Here is a 20,589-nt window from a genome sequence, read left to right as displayed (position 1 = left end):
TCTCATAGATATAATGAATTTAAAGGTGTGACTGGACTCCATCTGCCTGAGATTATACAGGTTTAGCATTTTATCCGAAATGCCTTGGACCAGAAGTGTTTTGGATTTTGGATTTCTCGGATTTTGGAATATATGCTTATACATAATGAGTAAGATTATTTATGAAAGAGAAGAGAGAGGCATTTTGATGATTTTTGCAGGGAAATAGTGCAAATGACTGGGAGATGTATAAAAGAACGAGGCAAGAGGTCAAGAGAAAGGTGCTAGAGGTGAAAGAGAGGGGAAATGAGAGTTGGATGGTATTGCAGTGAAATTTATTGAAAAAGGGGGCGACTGTGCTGTTGACTGGTTGGTGAGGATATTCACTGTATGTATGGCTCACGGTGAAGTACCTGAGGATTGGCAAAATGCGTGCATAGTGCCATTGTACAAAGGCAAAGGGAATAAAGGTATAAGTTTGTTGAGTATTCCGGGGAAGTTATATGGGAGGGTATTGAATGAGAGAGTGAAGGCATGTACAGAGCATCAGATTGGGAAAGAGCAGTGTGGTTTCAGAAGTGGTAGAGGATGTGTGGATCAGATGTTTGCTTTGAAGAATGTATGTGAGAAATACTTAGAAAAACAAATGGATTTGTATGTAGCATTTACAGGTCTGGAGAAGGCATATGATAGAGTTGATAGAGATGCTCTGTGGAAGGTATTAAGAGTATGTGGTGTGGGAGGCAAGTTGCTAGGAGCAGTGAAAAGTTTTTATCGAGGATGTAAGGCATGTGTATGAATAGGAAGAGAGGAAAGTCATTGGTCCTCAGGGAATGTCTGTTTGCGGCAGGGGTGCGTGATGTCTCCATGGTTGTTTACTTTGTAAATGGATGGGGTTGTTAGGGAGGTGAATGCAAGAGTTTTGGAAAGAGGGGCAAGTATGCAGTCAGTTGTGGATGAGAGAGCTTGGGAAGTGAGTCAGTTGTTGTTCGCTGATGATACAGTGCAGGTGGCTGATTCGGTTGAGAAACTACTGAAGCTGATGACTGAGTTTGGTAAAGTGTGTGAGAGAAGGTTATTACGTACAGTAGGGTTGAGGGACAAGTGAATTGGGAGGTAAGTTTGAATGGAGAAAAACTGGAGGAAGTGAAGTGTTTTATATATCTGAGAGTGGATTTAACAGCGGATGGAACCATGAAAGTGGAAGTGAGTCACAGGGTGGGGGAGGGGATGAAAGTTCTGGGAGTGTTGAAGAATGTGTGGAAGGTGAGAACATTATCTCGGAAAGCAAAAATGGGTATGTTTGAAGGAATAGTGGTTCCAACAATGTTATATGGTTGTGAGGCATTGGCTATAGATAGGGTTGTATGGAGGAGGGTGGATGTTTTGGAAATGAGATGTTTAAGAACAATATGTGGTGCGAGGTGGTTTGATTGACTAAGTAATGAAAGGGTAAGAGAGATGTATGGTAAAAAAAGAGTGTGGTTGAAAGAGCTGAAGAGGGTGTATTGAAATGGTTTGGTCACATGGAGAGAATGAGTGAGGAAAGATTGACAAAGAGGATATAAGTGTCAGAGGTGGAGGGGTCGAGAAGTGGGAGACCAAATTGGGGGTGGAAAGACGGAGTGAAAAAGATTTTCAGTAATTGGGGCCTGAACATGCAGGAGGGTGAAAGGCGTGGAAGGAATAGAGTGAATCGGAACAATGTGGTATACTGGGGTCAACGTGCTGTCAGTGGATTGAACCAGGGTGTGTGAAGTGTCTGGGGTAAACCATGGAAAGTTTTGTGGGGCCTAGATGTGGAATGGGAGCTGTGGTTTCGGTACATTACACATAACAGCTAGAGGCTGAGTGTGAATGAATGTGGCCTTTGTTGTCTTTTCCTAGTGCTACCTCGCACGCGTGCAGGGGGAGGGGGGTGCCATTTCATGTGTGGCGGGGTGGTGATGGGAATGGCTGAGGGCAGCAAGTATGAATATGTACATGTATATGTCTGTGTATGTATATGTATGTATACATTGAAATGTATAGGTATGCATATGTGTGTATGTGGGCATGTATGTATATACATTATATGTGGGTGAGTTGGGCCATTCTTTCGTCTATTTCCTTGCATTATCTCGCTAATGTGGGAGACAGCGACAAAGTATAATAAAAGATAAAAAGCAGTGAGTTATGGAAAACAGAATGGCATGGAAACAAATAGGTTAGAGCTGAGACTTACCGCAATATTTCGACCATTCAACGGTCTTCTCCAAGAGATACTGATTCCAGAGTTCAGCTGGGCCATATCCCCTGCAAGTGATGGTCACCCAGTTGGATGCCTTGGGGTGTTGTTCTCTGATTGGATTGCTGTATATCCATATAGTGGGACGAGACAAGAATACTGGACGAGGGCCTAAACAAACAAATAACAAAGAAGTTAGAAGCCACTTACATTGCTACCAAAGATGACATTAACACAAGGTCTCGGATTGCTGTGAAGCAGTGGAGACAGCAGGACAACTGATCCAATCAGAGAGCGACAAGCCAAGGTATCCATCCAGATGACCATCACTTGCTGGGGAATTTGGTCCTGCCAAATGCTGGAGTCAGTATCTCCTAAGGAAGACCGCTGAATGGTCAAAACGTTGAGGTATGTCTCTGCTCTAACCTGTTTGTTTTCATACCATCCTATTTTCCACATTTGTCATTATGGTTAATAGATAACGAGATGTCTTGGGGATGGGACACAAGTCTGAACACATGATCCATTTATGTTTCATATGCACCTTATGCACATAGCCTGAAGGTAATTTATACAATATTTTTGATAATTTTGTGCATGAAACAAAAATTGTGTAACACTGCACCATCAGAAAGCTAAGGTGTTATAACCTCAGCTTTTTTGAATGGCTTTTTTAAATGTTTCCCCCAGAGTTGTCTGCCTTGCTAACAATGGTTTTTGTCTTAGAAGTCTTTCTTTGATTTTGTTAACTGGCATGATTTCTTGTTATGTTATGAATGCATGCTGCTCTAGTCCTTCAATAAGTTCATCATACATTTTTACCATATAATCTAGAGGCACTTTTTCTGCAGTGTTAATAAAGTCATCTTCAGTGTCTCTTAAAACGATCACCTTGATTCAGAACCATTTCAGCTATATCACTATTGTTCAGTGAATGAAGAACTGGAGCCTCATAATCTGCAAGCCTTTTTGACATTTTCAACATCTTTGTACCAGAGCAGAGAATAAGCAAAAAACACATTAAGTAATGCATGTAGGCCTGGCAGTGACCATTGTTTATAGCAAACTGGCACCAACAGAGCATCAAAGACCAGTACGGGCAAGCGAGGTCATGTGTGAAATTTTCCACTTGTAACATCATGTTGCTGCTCCCAAAAGTTTCGGATTTTGGAGCATTTTGGATTTTCAGATTAGGGATGCTCAACCTGTATCAAGGGAAAAGCCACCTTGAGTGAGGTTATATCCTTGTCAATTGATGAAAGACAGTACAGGGACCTTTTGATTTACATAATAGTTACATTCAAGAAAACTGTCATGTAAACCCAAAACTCATGTCAAATAGTGTAAGTAATGGATATTAGGGGATTTCATTATTGATAAGACAATGATGAATGTTATACCAATGAAAAACTACAGCATGCACGTGCCAGGAAATATGAAATACTTTAATGTAAATACTGTGCAGTGAATTCTGGTCATAAAAACAGAATCATGGTGCTGGCTTCTTTTCATGGGAAATGTACATTCTCGAAGGAATTCTCTTCAAAGATAATCCTGGTGTGTCTGCTTTAAAAGTCTGTTTAGGAGAATAAATACATTTCTTCATAATGGTCTTGGGGGTTCCTGGTAAATTTCCAGCTCCAAAAACATCAGCAGAAGCAGCCTCACCATCTTGGATGATGTCATATTTGTGGCATTTCCAGAAGTTCGTGAATCAGCCATGACTAGCTTGAAATATCTTTGCTGCTCCTTCTTCCACTGCAAAGTCATCATATATATTCTGGGCCTTTGCTTTTATCACAAGCATGCTGATGGGAACATTTTCATGAAATTGATGTTCAGTCTATATGCTCAAAATAAATTCCATTCTCTGTATGATACAAGATCATTGATGCACTGTTAATATTCCACTCTTGGCAGTCTCCTTTAGTCTGTAAAGTAAATTCACTAAGCCCAAGGGCATGCTTGATATCTGCTGTCTGTTCACCTCCTCATAATGTTTAAGCACTTACACCTTTACCTGGTACAATAACTTAAAAGTAGCAACCTTATTTACACAAATCCAGTCTCTAGCTGTCATATACTGTGTACCAAAACCTGAGTCTGCTTTTCACAGTATAGCCCCACAAACTACTCCATGGTTTGCCCTGATTGTTTGACATGCTGTGAAATGGCCCATCTATGACACACCTCACAGTAAGAATTCCTGAGTAACTTCCTCTTGCCATTTGTATTTCTAGCTCTTTCCAAAAGGCATCTCTGTCAACTTTATTGATTACATTTTCCAGATCCAAATCACTCCTATTCTCCAAATATTTTTCACACTTTTTTGAAACATTAACCTGGTCTATATAATTCTCCTCTCCTGAAACATGACACTCCGTAGTGATACCTTGCTTTAGTCATGATGTAATAGATAGATTTGATATATTTAAAGGTGTAACGAGACTCGCATCTGCTTGAGATTACATCGCAAGTGAATAATCACCTTTAATGAGGCTCTATCATCATCAGCCAACAAAAGACAGTACAGTCTTGTCAAGGAAGCTCTTTCTCCAAAGGAGTCCATCATTTTTCCTTCTTCTCATTTAGCAGTCTCAAAGTTACAGGATCCTCAGTAAAGGGGTTGTGAGGTCTTATGTATGCCTGAAAAGTGATGATAATGATAGTAGTAATAGATCAACTGTCTCAGATACTATGTACCGAATCTGATTTCTTATGAATGATTTTTATTACAGGTAATGTTAGCAATCTTAGAAGAGGAGCTGATATGGGATTTAGCAGAATCAGACAATGCAACTTCTTCAACTGCAGCAATAGAAGGACTTGGTTTCTCACATCCTCCCGTACCATTGGGTGCTAATGTAAAATCTCTTCTAGAACATCGGCTAATACCCTTTGTACAATTTTGTGCAACAGAGTCAACAATGCTACTCACAGGCCATGGTTATAAGCCCTTGGTAAGAGCAATTGCAATATATATATTTTAGCTAGGAATATATAGTTCTGTCATTAAGTTATAGCATCACTTGCTTCTTGATGAAATTGATCTTTCAGTAAACTCCTCTTCTAATCTTTTATCATTAATTCCAGTCTCACAAGCATGGAATGAATCAAGTTTCTACAGTCTTGCATGTTTTTAGGAAATGATATTTTCAGACTGGGGTCTTCAGCCCTTACCCTACAGGTTGCAAAAGGCAAGAATTGCCAGTTCCTAAGGTAGGCTTGTGTTCTAAGGGAGCTGAGTATTCCATCCATTTGGTAGCCTGTCTTTGGATGAGTATATATATCTATCTTCCTATCATCTGTAGATATGCTTCCACTTCCTTGGGATGGATCAGGTACAATTATCTCCCAAAATGTTCATACAGTTCACCTGACTGAAAGGGTAAATGTATACAACATAAAGTGTTGTTAAAAAAAGAAGGAAAATTATGATACATATGGATACAAGGAGAGCTGTTGAGGGTGTTAGAAAAAGGTTGAGTGAAATTCTTAGTTGTATATGACACTCATTCTGGATGAAGGCAAATAGGAGTAGGAGGTAAGCATATGTAAAAAATAAGGATGTGCTAGAAAAGACTGGAAAATTTATTGTGATGAAGGATACAGTATAAGAATTGGAGAGAATACTGTAAAGGACTAATTTAGGATGAAATAAGATTTTTTTTTTTTTTTTTTTTGCTTTGTCGGTCTCCCGCGTTTGCGAGGTAGCGCAAGGAAACAGACGAAAGAAATGGCCCAACCCACCCCCATACACATGTATATACATACGTCCACACACGCAAATATGAATACCTACACAGCTTTCCATGGTTTACCCCAGACGCTTCACATGCCCTGATTCAATCCACTGACAGCACGTCAACCCCGGTATACCACATCGAACCAATTCACTCTATTCCTTGCCCTCCTTTCACCCTTCTGCATGTTCAGGCCCCGATCACACAAAATCTTTTTCACTCCATCTTTCCACCTCCAATTTGGTCTCCCACTTCTCCTCGTTCCCTCCACCTCCGACACATATATCCTCTTGGTCAATCTTTCCTCACTCATTCTCTCCATGTGCCCAAACCATTTCAAAACACCCTCTTCTGCTCTCTCAACCACGCTCTTTTTATTTCCACACATCTCTTTTACCCTTACGTTACCTACTCGATCAAACCACCTCACACCACACATTGTCCTCAAACATCTCATTTCCAGCACATCCATCCTCCTGCGCACAACTCTATCCATAGCCCACGCCTCGCAACCATACAACATTGTTGGAACCACTATTCCTTCAAACATACCCATTTTTGCTTTCTGAGATAGTGTTCTCGACTTCCACACATTCTTCAAGGCTCCCAGGATTTTCGCCCCCTCCACCACCCTATGATCCACTTCCGCTTGCATGGTTCCATCCGCTGCCAGATCCACTCCCAGATATCTAAAACACTTTACTTCCTCCAGTTTTTCTCCATTCAAACTTACCTCCCAATTGACTTGACCCTCAACCCTACTGTATCTAATAACCTTGCTCTTATTCACATTTACTCTTAACTTTCTTCTTTCACACACTTTACCAAACTCAGTCACCAGCTTCTGCAGTTTCTCACGTGAATCAGCCACCAGCGCTGTATCATCAGCGAACAACAACTGACTCACTTCCCAAGCTCTCTCATCCCCAACAGACTTCATACTTGCCCCTCTTTCCAAAACTCTTGCATTCACCTCCCTAACAACCCCATCCATAAACAAATTAAACAACCATGGAGACATCACACACCCCTGCCGCAAACGTACATTCACTGAGAACCAATCACTTTCATCTCTTCCTACACGTACACATGCCTTACATCCTCGATAAAAACTTTTCACTGCTTCTAACAACTTGCCTCCCACACCATATATTCTTAATACCTTCCACGGAGCATTTCTATCAACTCTATCATATGCCTTCTCCAGATCCATAAATGCTACATACAAATCCATTTGCTTTTCTAAGTATTTCTCACATACAGTCTTCAAAGCAAACACCTGATCCACACATCCTCTACCACTTCTGAAACCACACTGCTCTTCCCCAATCTGATGCTCTGTACATGCCTTCACCCTCTCAATCAATACCCTCCCATATAATTTACCAGGAATACTCAACAAACTTTTTTTTTTTTTTTTTTGCCGCTGTCTCCCGCATTTGCGAGGTAGCGCAAGGAAACAGACGAAAAAAATTTCCCAACCCACCCCCATACACATGTAATTAATACATCCACACACGCAAATATACATCCTACCATTTTTTCCATTTTTTTTCCCCCAAGCTTCACATGCCCTGTTCATCCATGACAGCACGTCCCCCGGAAATACCCCCTCGACCCAATTCACTCTAATCCCTGCCCCCTCTAAACCCCCCCCGCATGTAAAGCCCCGACCACACAAAATCTCTCTAAACCCCCCCCTTTCCACCTCCAAAATAGTAAAATTGGAAAAAAATTAAAAAACCCCCACTCCCCCTCTTCCCCCCCTGCCAAACAATAAAAAAAAATCTTCCAAACATAATAAATCTCAATAATAAAAAAAACATCAAAAAAAAAACATTAATAACTCAAAAAAACATCCATTTGGGAAAAAAATAAAACCCCTTTAAAATAAAACCATTTTAAACCCCCAAAAACCCTTCAAACAAAAATTTTTCTTTAAAAATTTTTCCCCCCCAAAAAGGTAACCCCCTCCCCCCCCAATAAACCCCCTTAAAAGCATGCAAGATCACCTCCCAGACATCCAAACACTCTACTTCCTACAAATTTTTCTCCATTCAAAAACCCCCCCCCAATTGACTTGACCCTCAACCCCACTGGGACCCAAATTTCCTTGCCCCTTATTCACATTTAAATCTTAACTTTTTCTTTCACACACTTTACAAACTCAGTCACCAGCTTCTGCAGTTTCCCCACCCCGAATCAGCCCCCCAGCCTGCATCATCTCAACAACAACTGACGCACTTCTCCAAGCTTCTCTCATCCCCAACAGACCTCATACTTGCCCCTCTTTTTTTCCCAAAAATCTTGCATTCACTCCCCAACAACCCCATCCATAAACAAACCAAACAACCATGGAGACATCACACACCCCTGCCGCAAACCTACATTCACTGAGAACCAATCACTTTCCTCTCTTCCTACACGTATACCTCTGTAATTTGAGCACTCACTCTTATCCCCTTTGCCTTTGTACAATGACACTATGCAAGCATTCCGCCAATCCTCAGGCACCTCACCATGAGTCATACATACAATAAATAACCTTACCAACCAGTCAATAATACAGTCACCCCCTTTTTTTTAATAAATTCCACTGCAATACCATCCAAACCTGCTGCCTTGCTGGCTTTCATCTTCTGCAAAGCTTTTACTACCTCTTCTCTGTTTACCAAATCATTTTCCCTAACCCTCTCACTTTGCACACCACCTCGACCAAAACACCCTATATCTGCCACTCTATCATCAAACACATTCAACAAACCTTCAAAATACTCACTCCATCTCCTCACATCACCACTACTTGTTATCACCTCCCCATTTGCGCCCTTCACTGAAGTTCCCATTTGCTCTCTTGTCTTACGCACTTTATTTACCTCCTTCCAGAACATCTTTTTATTCTCCCTAAAATTTAATGATACTCTCTCACCCCAACTCTCATTTGCCCTTTTTTTCACCTCTTGCACCTTTCTCTTGACCTCCTGTTCTTTCTTTTATACATCTCCCACTCAATTGCATTATTTCCCAGCAAAAATCGTCCAAATGCCTCTCTCTTCTCTTTCACTAATAATCTTACTTCTTCATCCCACAACTCACTACCCTTTCTAATCAACCCACATCCCACTCTTCTCATGCCACAAGCATCTTTTGCGCAATCCATCACTGATTCCCTAAATACATCTCATTTCTCCCCCACTCCCCTTACTTCCATTGTTCTCACCTTTTTCCATTCTGTACTCAGTCTCTCCTGGTACTTCCTCACACAAGTCTCCTTCCGAAGCTCACTTACTCTCACCACCCTCTTCGCCCCAACATTCACTCTTCTTTTCTGAAAACCCATACAAATCTTCACCTTAGTCTCCACAAGATAATGATCAGACATCCCTCCAGTTGCACCTCTCAGCACATTCACATCCAAAAGTCTCTCTTTCGCGTGCCTGTCAATTAACACGTACTCCAGTAATGCTCTCTGGCCATCTCTCCTACTTACATACATATGCTTATGTATATCTCGCTTTTTAAACCAGGTATTCCCAATCACCAGTCCTTTTTCAGCACATAAATCTACAAGCTCTTCACCATTTCCATTTACAACACTGAACACCCCATGCATACCAATTATTCCCTCAACTGCCACGTTACTCACCTTTGCATTCAAATCACCCATCACTATAACCTGGTCTTGTGCATCAAAACCACTAACACACTCATTCAGCTGCTCCCAAAACACTTGCCTCTCATGATCTTTCTTCTCATGCCCAGGTGCATATGCACCAATAATCACCCATCTCTCTCCATCAACTTTCAGTTTTACCCATATTAATCGAGAATTTACTTTCTTACATTCTATCACATACTCCCACAGCTCCTGTTTCAGGAGTACTGCTACTCCTTCCCTTGCTCTTGTCCTCTCACTAACCCTGACTTTACTCCCAAGAAATTCCCAAACCACTCTTCCCCTTTACCCTTGAGCTTCATTTCACTCAGAGCCAAAACATCCAGGTTCCTTTCCTCAATCATACTACCTATCTCTCCTTTTTTCACATCTTGGTTACATCCACACACGTTTAGACACCCCAGTCTGAGCCTTCGAGGAGGATGAGCACTCCCCACATGACTCCTTCTTCTGTTTCCCATTTTAGAAAGTTAAAAAATACAAGGAGGGGAGGATTATTATTTTCTTTTATTATACTTTGTCGCTGTCTCCCGCGTTTGCGAGGTAGCGCAAGGAAACAGACGAAAGAAATGGCCCAACCCCCCCCATACACATGTATATACATACGTCCACACACGTAAATATACACACCTACACAGCTTTCCATGGTTTACCCCAGATGCTTCACATGCCTTGATTCAATCCACTGACAGCACGTCAACCCCGGTATACCACATCGCTCCAATTCACTCTATTCCTTGCCCTCCTTTCACCCTCCTGCATGTTCAGGCCCCGATCACACAAAATCTTTTTCACTCCATCTTTCCACCTCCAATTTGGTCTCCCTCTTCTCCTCGTTCCCTCCACCTCCGACACATATATCCTCTTGGTCAATCTTTCCTCACTCATTCTCTCCATGTGCCCAAACCACTTCAAAACACCCTCTTCTGCTGTCTCAACCACCCTCTTTTTATTTCCACACATCTCTCTTACCCTTACGTTACTCACTCGATCAAACCACCTCACAGCTCACATTGTCCTCAAACATCTCATTTCCAGCACATCCATCCTCCTGCGCACAACTCTATCCATAGCCCACGCCTCGCAACCATACAACATTGTTGGAACCACTATTCCTTCAAACATACCCATTTTTGCTTTCCGAGATAATGTTCTCGACTTCCACACATTCTTCAAGGCCCCCAGAATTTTCGCCCCCTCCCCCACCCTATGATCCACTTCCGCTTCCATGGTTCCATCCGCTGCCAGATCCACTCCCAGACATCTAAAACACTTCACTTCCTCCAGTTTTTCTCCATTCAAACTCACCTCCCAATTGACTTGACCCTCAACCCTACTGTACCTAATAACCTTGCTCTTATTCACATTTACTCTTAACTTTCTTCTTCCACACACTTTACCAAACTCAGTCACCAGCTTCTGCAGTTTCTCACATGAATCAGCCACCAGCGCTGTATCATCAGCGAACAACAACTGACTCACTTCCCAAGCTCTCTTATCCCCAACAGACTTCATACTTGCCCCTCTTTCCAAAACTCTTGCATTTACCTCCCTAACAACCCATCCATAAACAAATTAAACAACCATGGAGACATCACACACCCCTGCTGCAAACCTACATTCACTGAGAACCAATCACTTTCCTCTCTTCCTACACGTACACATGCCTTACATCCTCGCTAAAAACTTTTCACTGCTTCTAACAACTTTCCTCCCACACCATTAAATTTTTAATTCCTTCCCCAGAGCCTTTGTACAATGGCACTATGCACGCATTCCGCCAATCCTCAGGCACCTCACCATGAGTCATACATACATTAAATAACCTTCCCAAACCCAGTCAACAATACAGTCACCCCCTTTTTTTATAAATTCCACTGCAATACCATCCAAACCTGTTGCCTTGCCGGTTTTCATCTTCCGCAAAGCTTTCACTACCTCTTCTCTGTTTACCAAATCATTTTCCCTAACCCTCTCACTTTGCACACCACCTCGACCAAAACACCCTATATCTGCCACTCTATCATCAAACACATTCAACAAACCTTCAAAATACTCACTCCATCTCCTTCTCACATCACCACTACTTGTTATCACCTCCTCATTTGCGCCCTTCACTGAAGTTCCCATTTGCTCCCTTGTCTTACGCACTTTATTTACCTCCTTCCAGAACATCTTTTTATTCTCCCTAAAATTTAATGATACTCTCTCACCCCAACTCTCATTTGCCCTTTTTTTCACCTCTTGCACCTTTCTCTTGGCCTCCTGTCTCTTTCTTTTATACATCCCCCACTCAATTGCATTTTTTCCCTGCAAAAATTGTCCAAATGTCTCTCTCTTCTCTTTCACTAATACTCTTACTTCTTCATCCCACCACTCACTACCCTTTCTAATCAACCACCTCCCACTCTTCTCATGCCACAAGCATCTTTTGCGCAATCCATCACTGATTCCATAAATACATCCCATTCCTCCCCCACTCCCCTTACTTCCATTGTTCTCACCTTTTTCCATTCTGTACTCAGTCTCTCCTGGTACTTCCTCACACAAGTCTCCTTCCCGAGCTCACTTACTCTCACCACCCTCTTCACCCCAACATTCACTCTTCTTTTCTGAAAACCCATACAAATCTTCACCTTTGCCTCCACAAGATAATGATCAGACATCCCTCCAGTTGCACCTCTCAGCACATTAACATCCAAAAGTCTCTCTTTCGCACGCCTGTCAATTAACACGTAATCCAATAACGCTCTCTGGCCATCTCTCCTACTTACATAAGTATACTTATGTATATCTCGCTTTTTAAACCAGGTATTCCCAATCATCAGTCCTTTTCAGCACATAAATCTACAAGCTCTTCACCATTTCCATTTACAACACTGAACACCCCATGTATACCAATTATTCCCTCAACTGCCACATTACTCACCTTTGCATTCAAATCACCCATCACTATAACCCGGTCTCGTGCATCAAAACCACTAACACCCTTGAGCTTCGTTTCACTCAGAGCCAAAACATCCAGGTTCCTTTCCTCAAACATACTACCTATCTCTCCTTTTTTCACATCTTGGTTACATCCACACACATTTAGGCACCCCACTCTGAGCCTTCGAGGAGGATGAGCACTCCCCGCGTGACTCCTTCTTCTGTTTCCCATTTTAGAAAGTTAATACAAGGAGGGGAGGATTTCTGGCCCCCTGCTCCCGTCCCCTCTAGTCGCTTTCTACGATACGCGAGGAATACGTGGGAAGTATTCTTTCACCCCTATCCCCAGGGATAATATACATATATATATACATATATATACATATATATATATACATATATATATATATATATATATATATATATATATATATATATATATATATATATATATATATATATGAAAGCCGGCAAGGCAGTAGGTTTGGATGGTATTGCAGTGGAATTTATTAAAAAAGGGGGTGACTGTATTGTTGACTGGTTGGTAAGGTTATTTAATGTATGTATGACTCATGGTGAGGTGCCTGAGGATTGGCGGAATGCGTGCATAGTGCCATTGTACAAAGGCAAAGGAGATAAGAGTGAGTGCTCAAATTACAGAGGTATAAGTTTGTTGAGTATTCCTGGTAAATTATATGGGAGGGTATTGATTGAGAGGGTGAAGGCATGTACAGAGCATCAGATTGGGGAAGAGCAGTGTGGTTTCAGAAGTGGTAGAGGATGTGTGGATCAGGTGTTTGCTTTGAAGAATGTATGTGAGAAATACTTAGAAAAGCAAATGGATTTGTATGTAGCATTTATGGATCTGGAGAAGGCATATGATAGAGTTGATAGAGATGCTCTGTGGAAGGTATTAAGAATATATGGTGTGGGAGGAAAGTTGTTAGAATCAGTGAAAAGTTTTTATCGAGGATGTAAGGCATGTGTACGTGTAGGAAGAGAGGAAAGTGATTGGTTCTCAGTGAATGTAGGTTTGCGGCAGGGGTGTGTGATGTCTCCATGGTTGTTTGATTTGTTTATGGATGGGGTTGTTAGGGAGGTAAATGCAAGAGTTTTGGAAAGAGGGGCAAGTATGAAGTCTGTTGGGGATGAGAGAGCTTGGGAAGTGAGTCAGTTGTTGTTCGCTGATGATACAGCGCTGGTGGCTGATTCATGTGAGAAACTGCAGAAGCTGGTGACTGAGTTTGGAAAAGTGTGTGGAAGAAGAAAGTTAAGAGTAAATGTGAATAAGACCAAGGTTATTAGGTACAGTAGGGTTGAGGGTCAAGTCAATTGGGAGGTGAGTTTGAATGGAGAAAAACTGGAGGAAGTGAAGTGTTTTAGATATCTGGGAGTGGATCTGGCAGCGGATGGAACCATGGAAGCGGAAGTGGATCATAGGGTGGGGGAGGGGGTGAAAATCCTGGGGGCTTTGAAGAATGTGTGGAAGTCGAGAACATTATCTCAGAAAGCAAAAATGGGTATGTTTGAAGGAATAGTGGTTCCAACAATGTTGTATGGTTGCGAGGCGTGGGCTATGGATAGAGTTGTGCGCAGGAGGATGGATGTGCTGGAAATGAGATGTTTGAGGACAATGTGTGGTGTGAGGTGGTTTGATCGAGTGAGTAACGTAAGGGTAAGAGAGATGTGTGGAAATAAAAAGAGCGTGGTTGAGAGAGCAGAAGAGGGTGATTTGAAATGGTTTGGGCACATGGAGAGAATGAGTGAGGAAAGATTGACCAAGAGGATATATGTGTCGTAGGTGGAGGGAACGAGGAGAAGAGGGAGACCAAATTGGAGGTGGAAAGATGGAGTGAAGAAGATTTTGTGTGAATGGGGCCTGAACATGCAGGAGGGTGAAAGGAGGGCAAGGAATAGAGTGAATTGGAGCGATGTGGTATACCGGGGTTGACGTGCTGTCGGTGGATTGAATCAGGGCATGTGAAGCGTCTGGGGTAAACCATGGAAAGCTGTGTAGGTATGTATATTTGCGTGTGCGGACATTTGTATATACATGTGTATGGGGGTGGGTTGGGCCATTTCTTTCGTCTGTCTCCTTGCGCTACCTCGCAAACGCGGGAGACAGCGGCAAAAAAAAAAAAAAGAAAAATATATATATATATATATATATATATATATATATATATATATATATATATATATATATATATTACCTGGGGATAGGGGAGAAAGAATAATTCCCACGTATTCCCTGCGTGTCGTAGAAGGCGACTAAAAGGGAAGGGAGCGGGGTGCTGGAAATCCTCCCCTCTCGTTTTTTTTTTTTTAATTTTCCAAAAGAAGGAACAGAGAAGAGGGCCAGGTGAGGATATTCCCTCAAAGGCCCAGTCCTCTGTTCTTAACGCTACCTCGCTATCGCGGGAAATTGCGAATAGTATGAAAAAAAAAAAAAATATATATATATATATATATATATATATATATATATATATATATATATATATTTTTTTCTTTTTTTTATACTTTGTCGCTGTCTCCCGCGTTTATGAAGAAGAAGTAAGAAGAAGTAAGAGTATTAGTGAAAGAGAAGAGAGAGGCATTTGGACGATTTTTGCAGGGAAAAAATGCAATTGAGTGGGAGATGTATAAAAGAAAGAGACAGGAGGTCAAGAGAAAGGTGCAAGAGGTGAAAAAAAGGGCAAATGAGAGTTGGGGTGAGAGAGTATCATTAAATTTTAGGGAGAATAAAAACATGTTGTGGAAGGAGGTAAATAAAGTGCGTAAGACAAGGGAGCAAATGGGAACTTTAGTGAAGGGCGCAAATGGGGAGGTGATAAAAAGTAGTGGTGATGTGAGAAGGAGATGGAGTGAGTATTTTGAAGGTTTGTTGAATGTGTTTGATGATAGAGTGGCAGATATAGGGTGCTTTGGTCGAGGTGGTGTGCAAAGTGAGAGGGTTAGGGAAAATGATTTGGTAAACAGAGAAGAGGTAGTGAAAGCTTTGCGGAAGATGAAAGCCGGCAAGGCAGCAGGTTTGGATGGTATTGCAGTGGAATTTATTAAAAAAGGGGGTGACTGTATTGTTGACTGGTTGGTAAGGTTATTTAATGTATGTATGACTCATGGTGAGGTGCCTGAGGATTGGCGGAATGCGTGCATAGTGCCATTGTACAAAGGCAAAGGGGATAAGAGTGAGTGCTCAAATTACAGAGGTATAAGTTTGTTGAGTATTCCTGGTAAATTATATGGGAGGGTATTGATTGAGAGGGTGAAGGCATGTACAGAGCATCAGATTGGGGAAGAGCAGTGTGGTTTCAGAAGTGGTAGAGGATGTGTGGATCAGGTGTTTGCTTTGAAGAATGTATGTGAGAAATACTTAGAAAAGCAAATGGATTTGTATGTAGCATTTATGGATCTGGAGAAGGCATATGATAGAGTTGATAGAGATGCTCTGTGGAAGGTATTAAGAATATATGGTGTGGGAGGAAAGTTGTTAGAAGCAGTGAAAAGTTTTTATCGAGGATGTAAGGCATGTGTACGTGTAGGAAGAGAGGAAAGTGATTGGTTCTCAGTGAATGTAGGTTTGCGGCAGGGGTGTGTGATGTCTCCATGGTTGTTTAATTTGTTTATGGATGGGGTTGTTAGGGAGGTAAATGCAAGAGTTTTGGAAAGAGGGGCAAGTATGAAGTCTGTTGGGGAGGAGAGAGCTTGGGAAGTGAGTCAGTTGTTGTTCGCTGATGATACAGCGCTGGTGGCTGATTCATGTGAGAAACTGCAGAAGCTGGTGACTGAGTTTGGTAAAGTGTGTGGAAGAAGAAAGTTAAGAGTAAATATGAATAAAAGCAAGGTTATTAGGTACAGTAGGGTTGAGGGTCAAGTCAATTGGGAGGTGAGTTTGAATGGAGTAAAATTGGAGGAAGTGAAGTGTTTTAGATATCTGGGAGTGGATCTGGCAGCGGATGGAACCATGGAAGCGGAAGTGGATCATAGGGTGGGGGAGGGGGCGAAAATTCTTTGGGCTTTGAAGAATGTGTGGAAGTCGAGAACATTATCTCGGAAAGCAAAAATGGGTATGTTTGAAGGAATAGTGGTTCCAACAATATTGTATGGTTGCGAGGCGTGGGCTATGGATAGAGTTGTGCGCAGGAGGATGGATGTGCTGGAAATGAGATGTTTGAGGACAATGTGTGGTGTGAGGTGGTTTGATCGAGTGAGTAACGTAAGGGTAAGAGAGATGTGTGGAAATAAAAAGAGCGTGGTTGAGAGAGCAGAAGAGGGTGTTTTGAAGTGGTTTGGGCACATGGAGAGAATGAGTGAGGAAAGATTGACCAAGAGGATATATGTGTCGGAGGTGGATGGAACGAGGAGCAGAGTGAGACCAAATTGGAGGTGGAAAGATGGAGTGAAAAAGATTTTGTGTGATCGGGGCCTGAACATGCAGGAGGGTGAAAGGAGGGCAAGGAATAGAGTGAATTGGAACGATGTGGTATACCGGGGTTGACGTGCTGTCAGTGGATTGAATCAAGGCATGTGAAGCGTCTGGGGTAAACCATGGAAAGCTGTGTAGGTATGTATATTTGCGTGTGTGGACGTATGTATATACATGTACACATATATATACACACACAGACACATATATATATACCCATGCACACAATTCACAGTCTGCCTTTATTCATTCCCATCGCCACCTCGCCACACATGGAATACCATCCCCCTCCCCCTCATGTGTGCGAGGTAGCAGTAGGAAAAGACAACAAAGGCCCCATTCGTTCACACTCAGTCTCCAGCTGTCATGCAATAATGCCCGAAACCACAGCTCCCTTTCCACATCTAGGCCCCACACAACTTTCCATGGTTTACCCGAGACGCTTCACATGCCCTGATTCAATCCACTGACAGCACTTCAACCCCGGTATACCACATCGATCCAATTCACTGTATTCCTTGCCCTCCTTTCACCCTCCTGCATGTTCAGGCCCGGATCACACAAAATCTTTTTCACTCCATCTTTCCACCTCCAATTTGGTCTCCCACTTCTCCTCGTTCCCTCCACCCCCGACACATATATCCTCTTGGTCAATCTTTCCTCACTCATTCTCTCCATGTGCCCAAACCATTTCAAAACACCCTCTTCTGCTCTCTCAACCACGCTCTTTTTATTTCCACACATCTCTCTTACCCTTACAATACTTACTCGATCAAACCACCTCACACCACACATTGTCCTCAAACATCTCATTTCCAGCACATCGACCCTCCTGTGCACAACTCTATCCATAGCACACGCCTCGCAACCATACAACATTGTTGGAACCACTATTCCTTCAAACATACCCATTTTAGCTTTCCGAGATAATGTTCTCGACTTCCACACATTCTTCAAGGCTCCCAGGATTTTCACCCCTTCCCCCACCCTATGATTCACTTCCGCTTCCATGGTTCCATCCGCTGCCAGATCCACTCCCAGATATCTAAAACACTTTACTTCTTCCAGTTTTTCTCCATTCAAACTTACCTCCCAGTTGACTTGACCCTCAACCCTACTGCACCTAATAACCTTGCTCTTATTCACATTTACTCTTAACTTTCTTCTTTCATACACTTTACCAAACTCAGTCACCAGCTTCTGCAGTTTATTACACAAATCACCCACCAGCGCGGTATCATCAGCGAACAACAACTGACTCACTTCCCAAGCTCTCTCATCCACAACAGACTGCATACTTGCCCCTCTTTCCAAAACTCTTGCATTCACATCCGTAACAACCCCATCCATAAAGAAATTAAACAACAATGGAGACATCACACACCCCTGCCGCAAACCTACATTCACTGAGAACCAATCACTTTCCTCTCTTCCTACATGTACACATGCCTTACATCCTCGATAAAACTTTTCGCTGTTTCTAACAACTTGCTTCCCACACCAGGTATTCTTAAAACCTTCCACGGAGCATCTCTATCAACTCTATCATATGCCGTCTCCAGATCCATAAATGCTACATACAAATCCATTTGTTTTTCTAAGTATTTCTCACATACATTCTTCAAAGCAAACACCTGATCCACACATCCTCTACCACTTCTGAAACCACACTGCTCTTCCCCAATCTGATGCTCTGAACATGCCTTCACCCTCTCAGTCACTACCCTCCCATATAATTTACCAGGAATACTCAACAAACTTATACCTCTGTAATTTGAGCACTCACTCTTATCCCCTTTGCCTGTGTACAATGGCACTATGCAAGCATTCTGCCAATCCTTAGGCACCTCACCATAAATCATACATACATTAAATAACCTTACCAACCAGTCAACAATACAGTCACCCCCTTTTTTAATAAATTCCACTGCAGTACCATCCAAACCTGCTGCCTTGCCGGCTTTCATCTTCTGTAAAGCTTTTACTACCTCTTCTCTATTTACCAAATCATTTTCCCTAACCCTCTCACTTTGCACACCACCTCGACCAAAACACCCTATATCTGCCACTCTGTCATCAAACACATTCGACAAACCTTCAAAATACTCACTCCATCTCCTTCTCACATCACCACTACTTGTTATCACCTCCTCATTAGCCCCCTTTACTGAAGTTCCCATTTGCTCCCTTGTCTTACGCACTTTATTTATCTCCTTCCAAAATATATTTTTATTCTCCCTAAAATTTAATGATACTCTCTCACCCCAACTCTCTTTTGCCCTCGTTTTCACCTCTTGCACCTTTCTCTTGACCTCCTGCCTCTTTCTTTTATACCTCTCCCACTCATTTGCATTTTTTCCCTGCAAAAATTGTCCAAATGCCTCTCTTTGCTCTTTCACTAATAATCTTACTTCTTCATCCCACCACTCACTACCTTTTCTAATCAACCCACCTCCCACTCTTCTCATGCCACAAGAATCTTTTGAGGAAGCCATCACTGCTTCCCTAAATACATCCCATTCCTCCTCCACTCCCCTTACCTCGTTTGTTCTCACCTTTTTCCATTCCCTACTCAGTCTCTCCTGGTACTTCCTCACACAAGTCTCCTTCCCAAGCTCACTTACTCTCACCACTCTCTTCACCCCAATATTCTCTCTTCTTCTCTGAAAATCCCCACAAATCTTCACCTTCGCGTCCACAAGATAATGATCATACATTCCCTCCAGTTGCACTTTTGAGCACATTAATATCCAAAAGTCTCTCTTTCGTGCCTCTATCAATTAACACATAATCCAATAACTCTCTCTGGCCATCTCTCCTACTTACATACGTATACTTATGTATATCTTGCTTTTTAAATCAGGTATTCCCAATCACCACTCCTTTTTCAGCACATAAATCTACAAGCTCTTCACCATTTCCATTTACAGCACTGAACACTCCATGTATGCCAATTATTCCCTCAACTTCCACATTACTCACCTTTGCATTCAAATCACCCATCACTATAACCCAGTCTTGTGCATCGAAACCACTAACACATTCTTTCAGCTGCTCCCAAAACACTTTTCTCTCATGATCTTTCTTCTCATGCCCAGGTGCATATGCACCAATAATCACCCATCTCTCTCCATCAACTTTCAGTTTTACCCATATCAATCTAGAATTTACTTTCTTACACTCTATCACATACTCCCACAACTCCTGATTCAGGAGTAGTGCTACTCCTTCCCTTGCTCTTGTCCTCTCACTAACCCCTGACTTTACTCCTAAGACATTCCCAAACCACTCTTCCCCTTTACCCTTGAGCTTTGTTTCATTCAGAGCCAAAACATCCAGGTTCCTTTCCTCAAACATACTACCTATCTCTCCTTTTTTCTCATCTTGGGTACATCCACACACATTTAGACACCCTAATCTGAGCCTTCGAGGAGGATGAGCACTCCTCGCATGACTCCTTCTTCCGTTTCCCCTTTTAGAAAGTTAAAATACAAGGAGGGGAGGGTTTCTGGCCCCCCCCCCCGCACCCATCCCCTTTAGTCGCCTTCTATGACACGTGAGGAATGCGTGGAGGAGAAAGGGTAGAAAGAAACCTATATATATATAT

General features: G+C 42.2%; 1 protein-coding gene across 2 annotated transcripts in view; it reads left to right on the top strand.

The window, feature by feature from the left end:
* Positions 1–20,589, top strand: part of LOC139757449 (uncharacterized) — a 652,064-nt gene that overhangs the window by 388,726 nt on the left and 242,749 nt on the right. For both annotated transcript variants that reach the window (XM_071677974.1, XM_071677975.1), the window contains exon 11: positions 4,945–5,166. In XM_071677974.1, coding sequence (XP_071534075.1) covers positions 4,945–5,166 — 222 coding nt within the window. The remainder of the gene's footprint in view (positions 1–4,944; positions 5,167–20,589) is intronic.

Source organism: Panulirus ornatus, chromosome 26 (genome assembly GCF_036320965.1).
Source record: "Panulirus ornatus isolate Po-2019 chromosome 26, ASM3632096v1, whole genome shotgun sequence".
NCBI lineage: Eukaryota > Metazoa > Arthropoda > Malacostraca > Decapoda > Palinuridae > Panulirus > Panulirus ornatus.
Note: the sequence above shows the minus strand (reverse complement) of the source record. Positions and strands in the feature narration are given on the sequence as shown.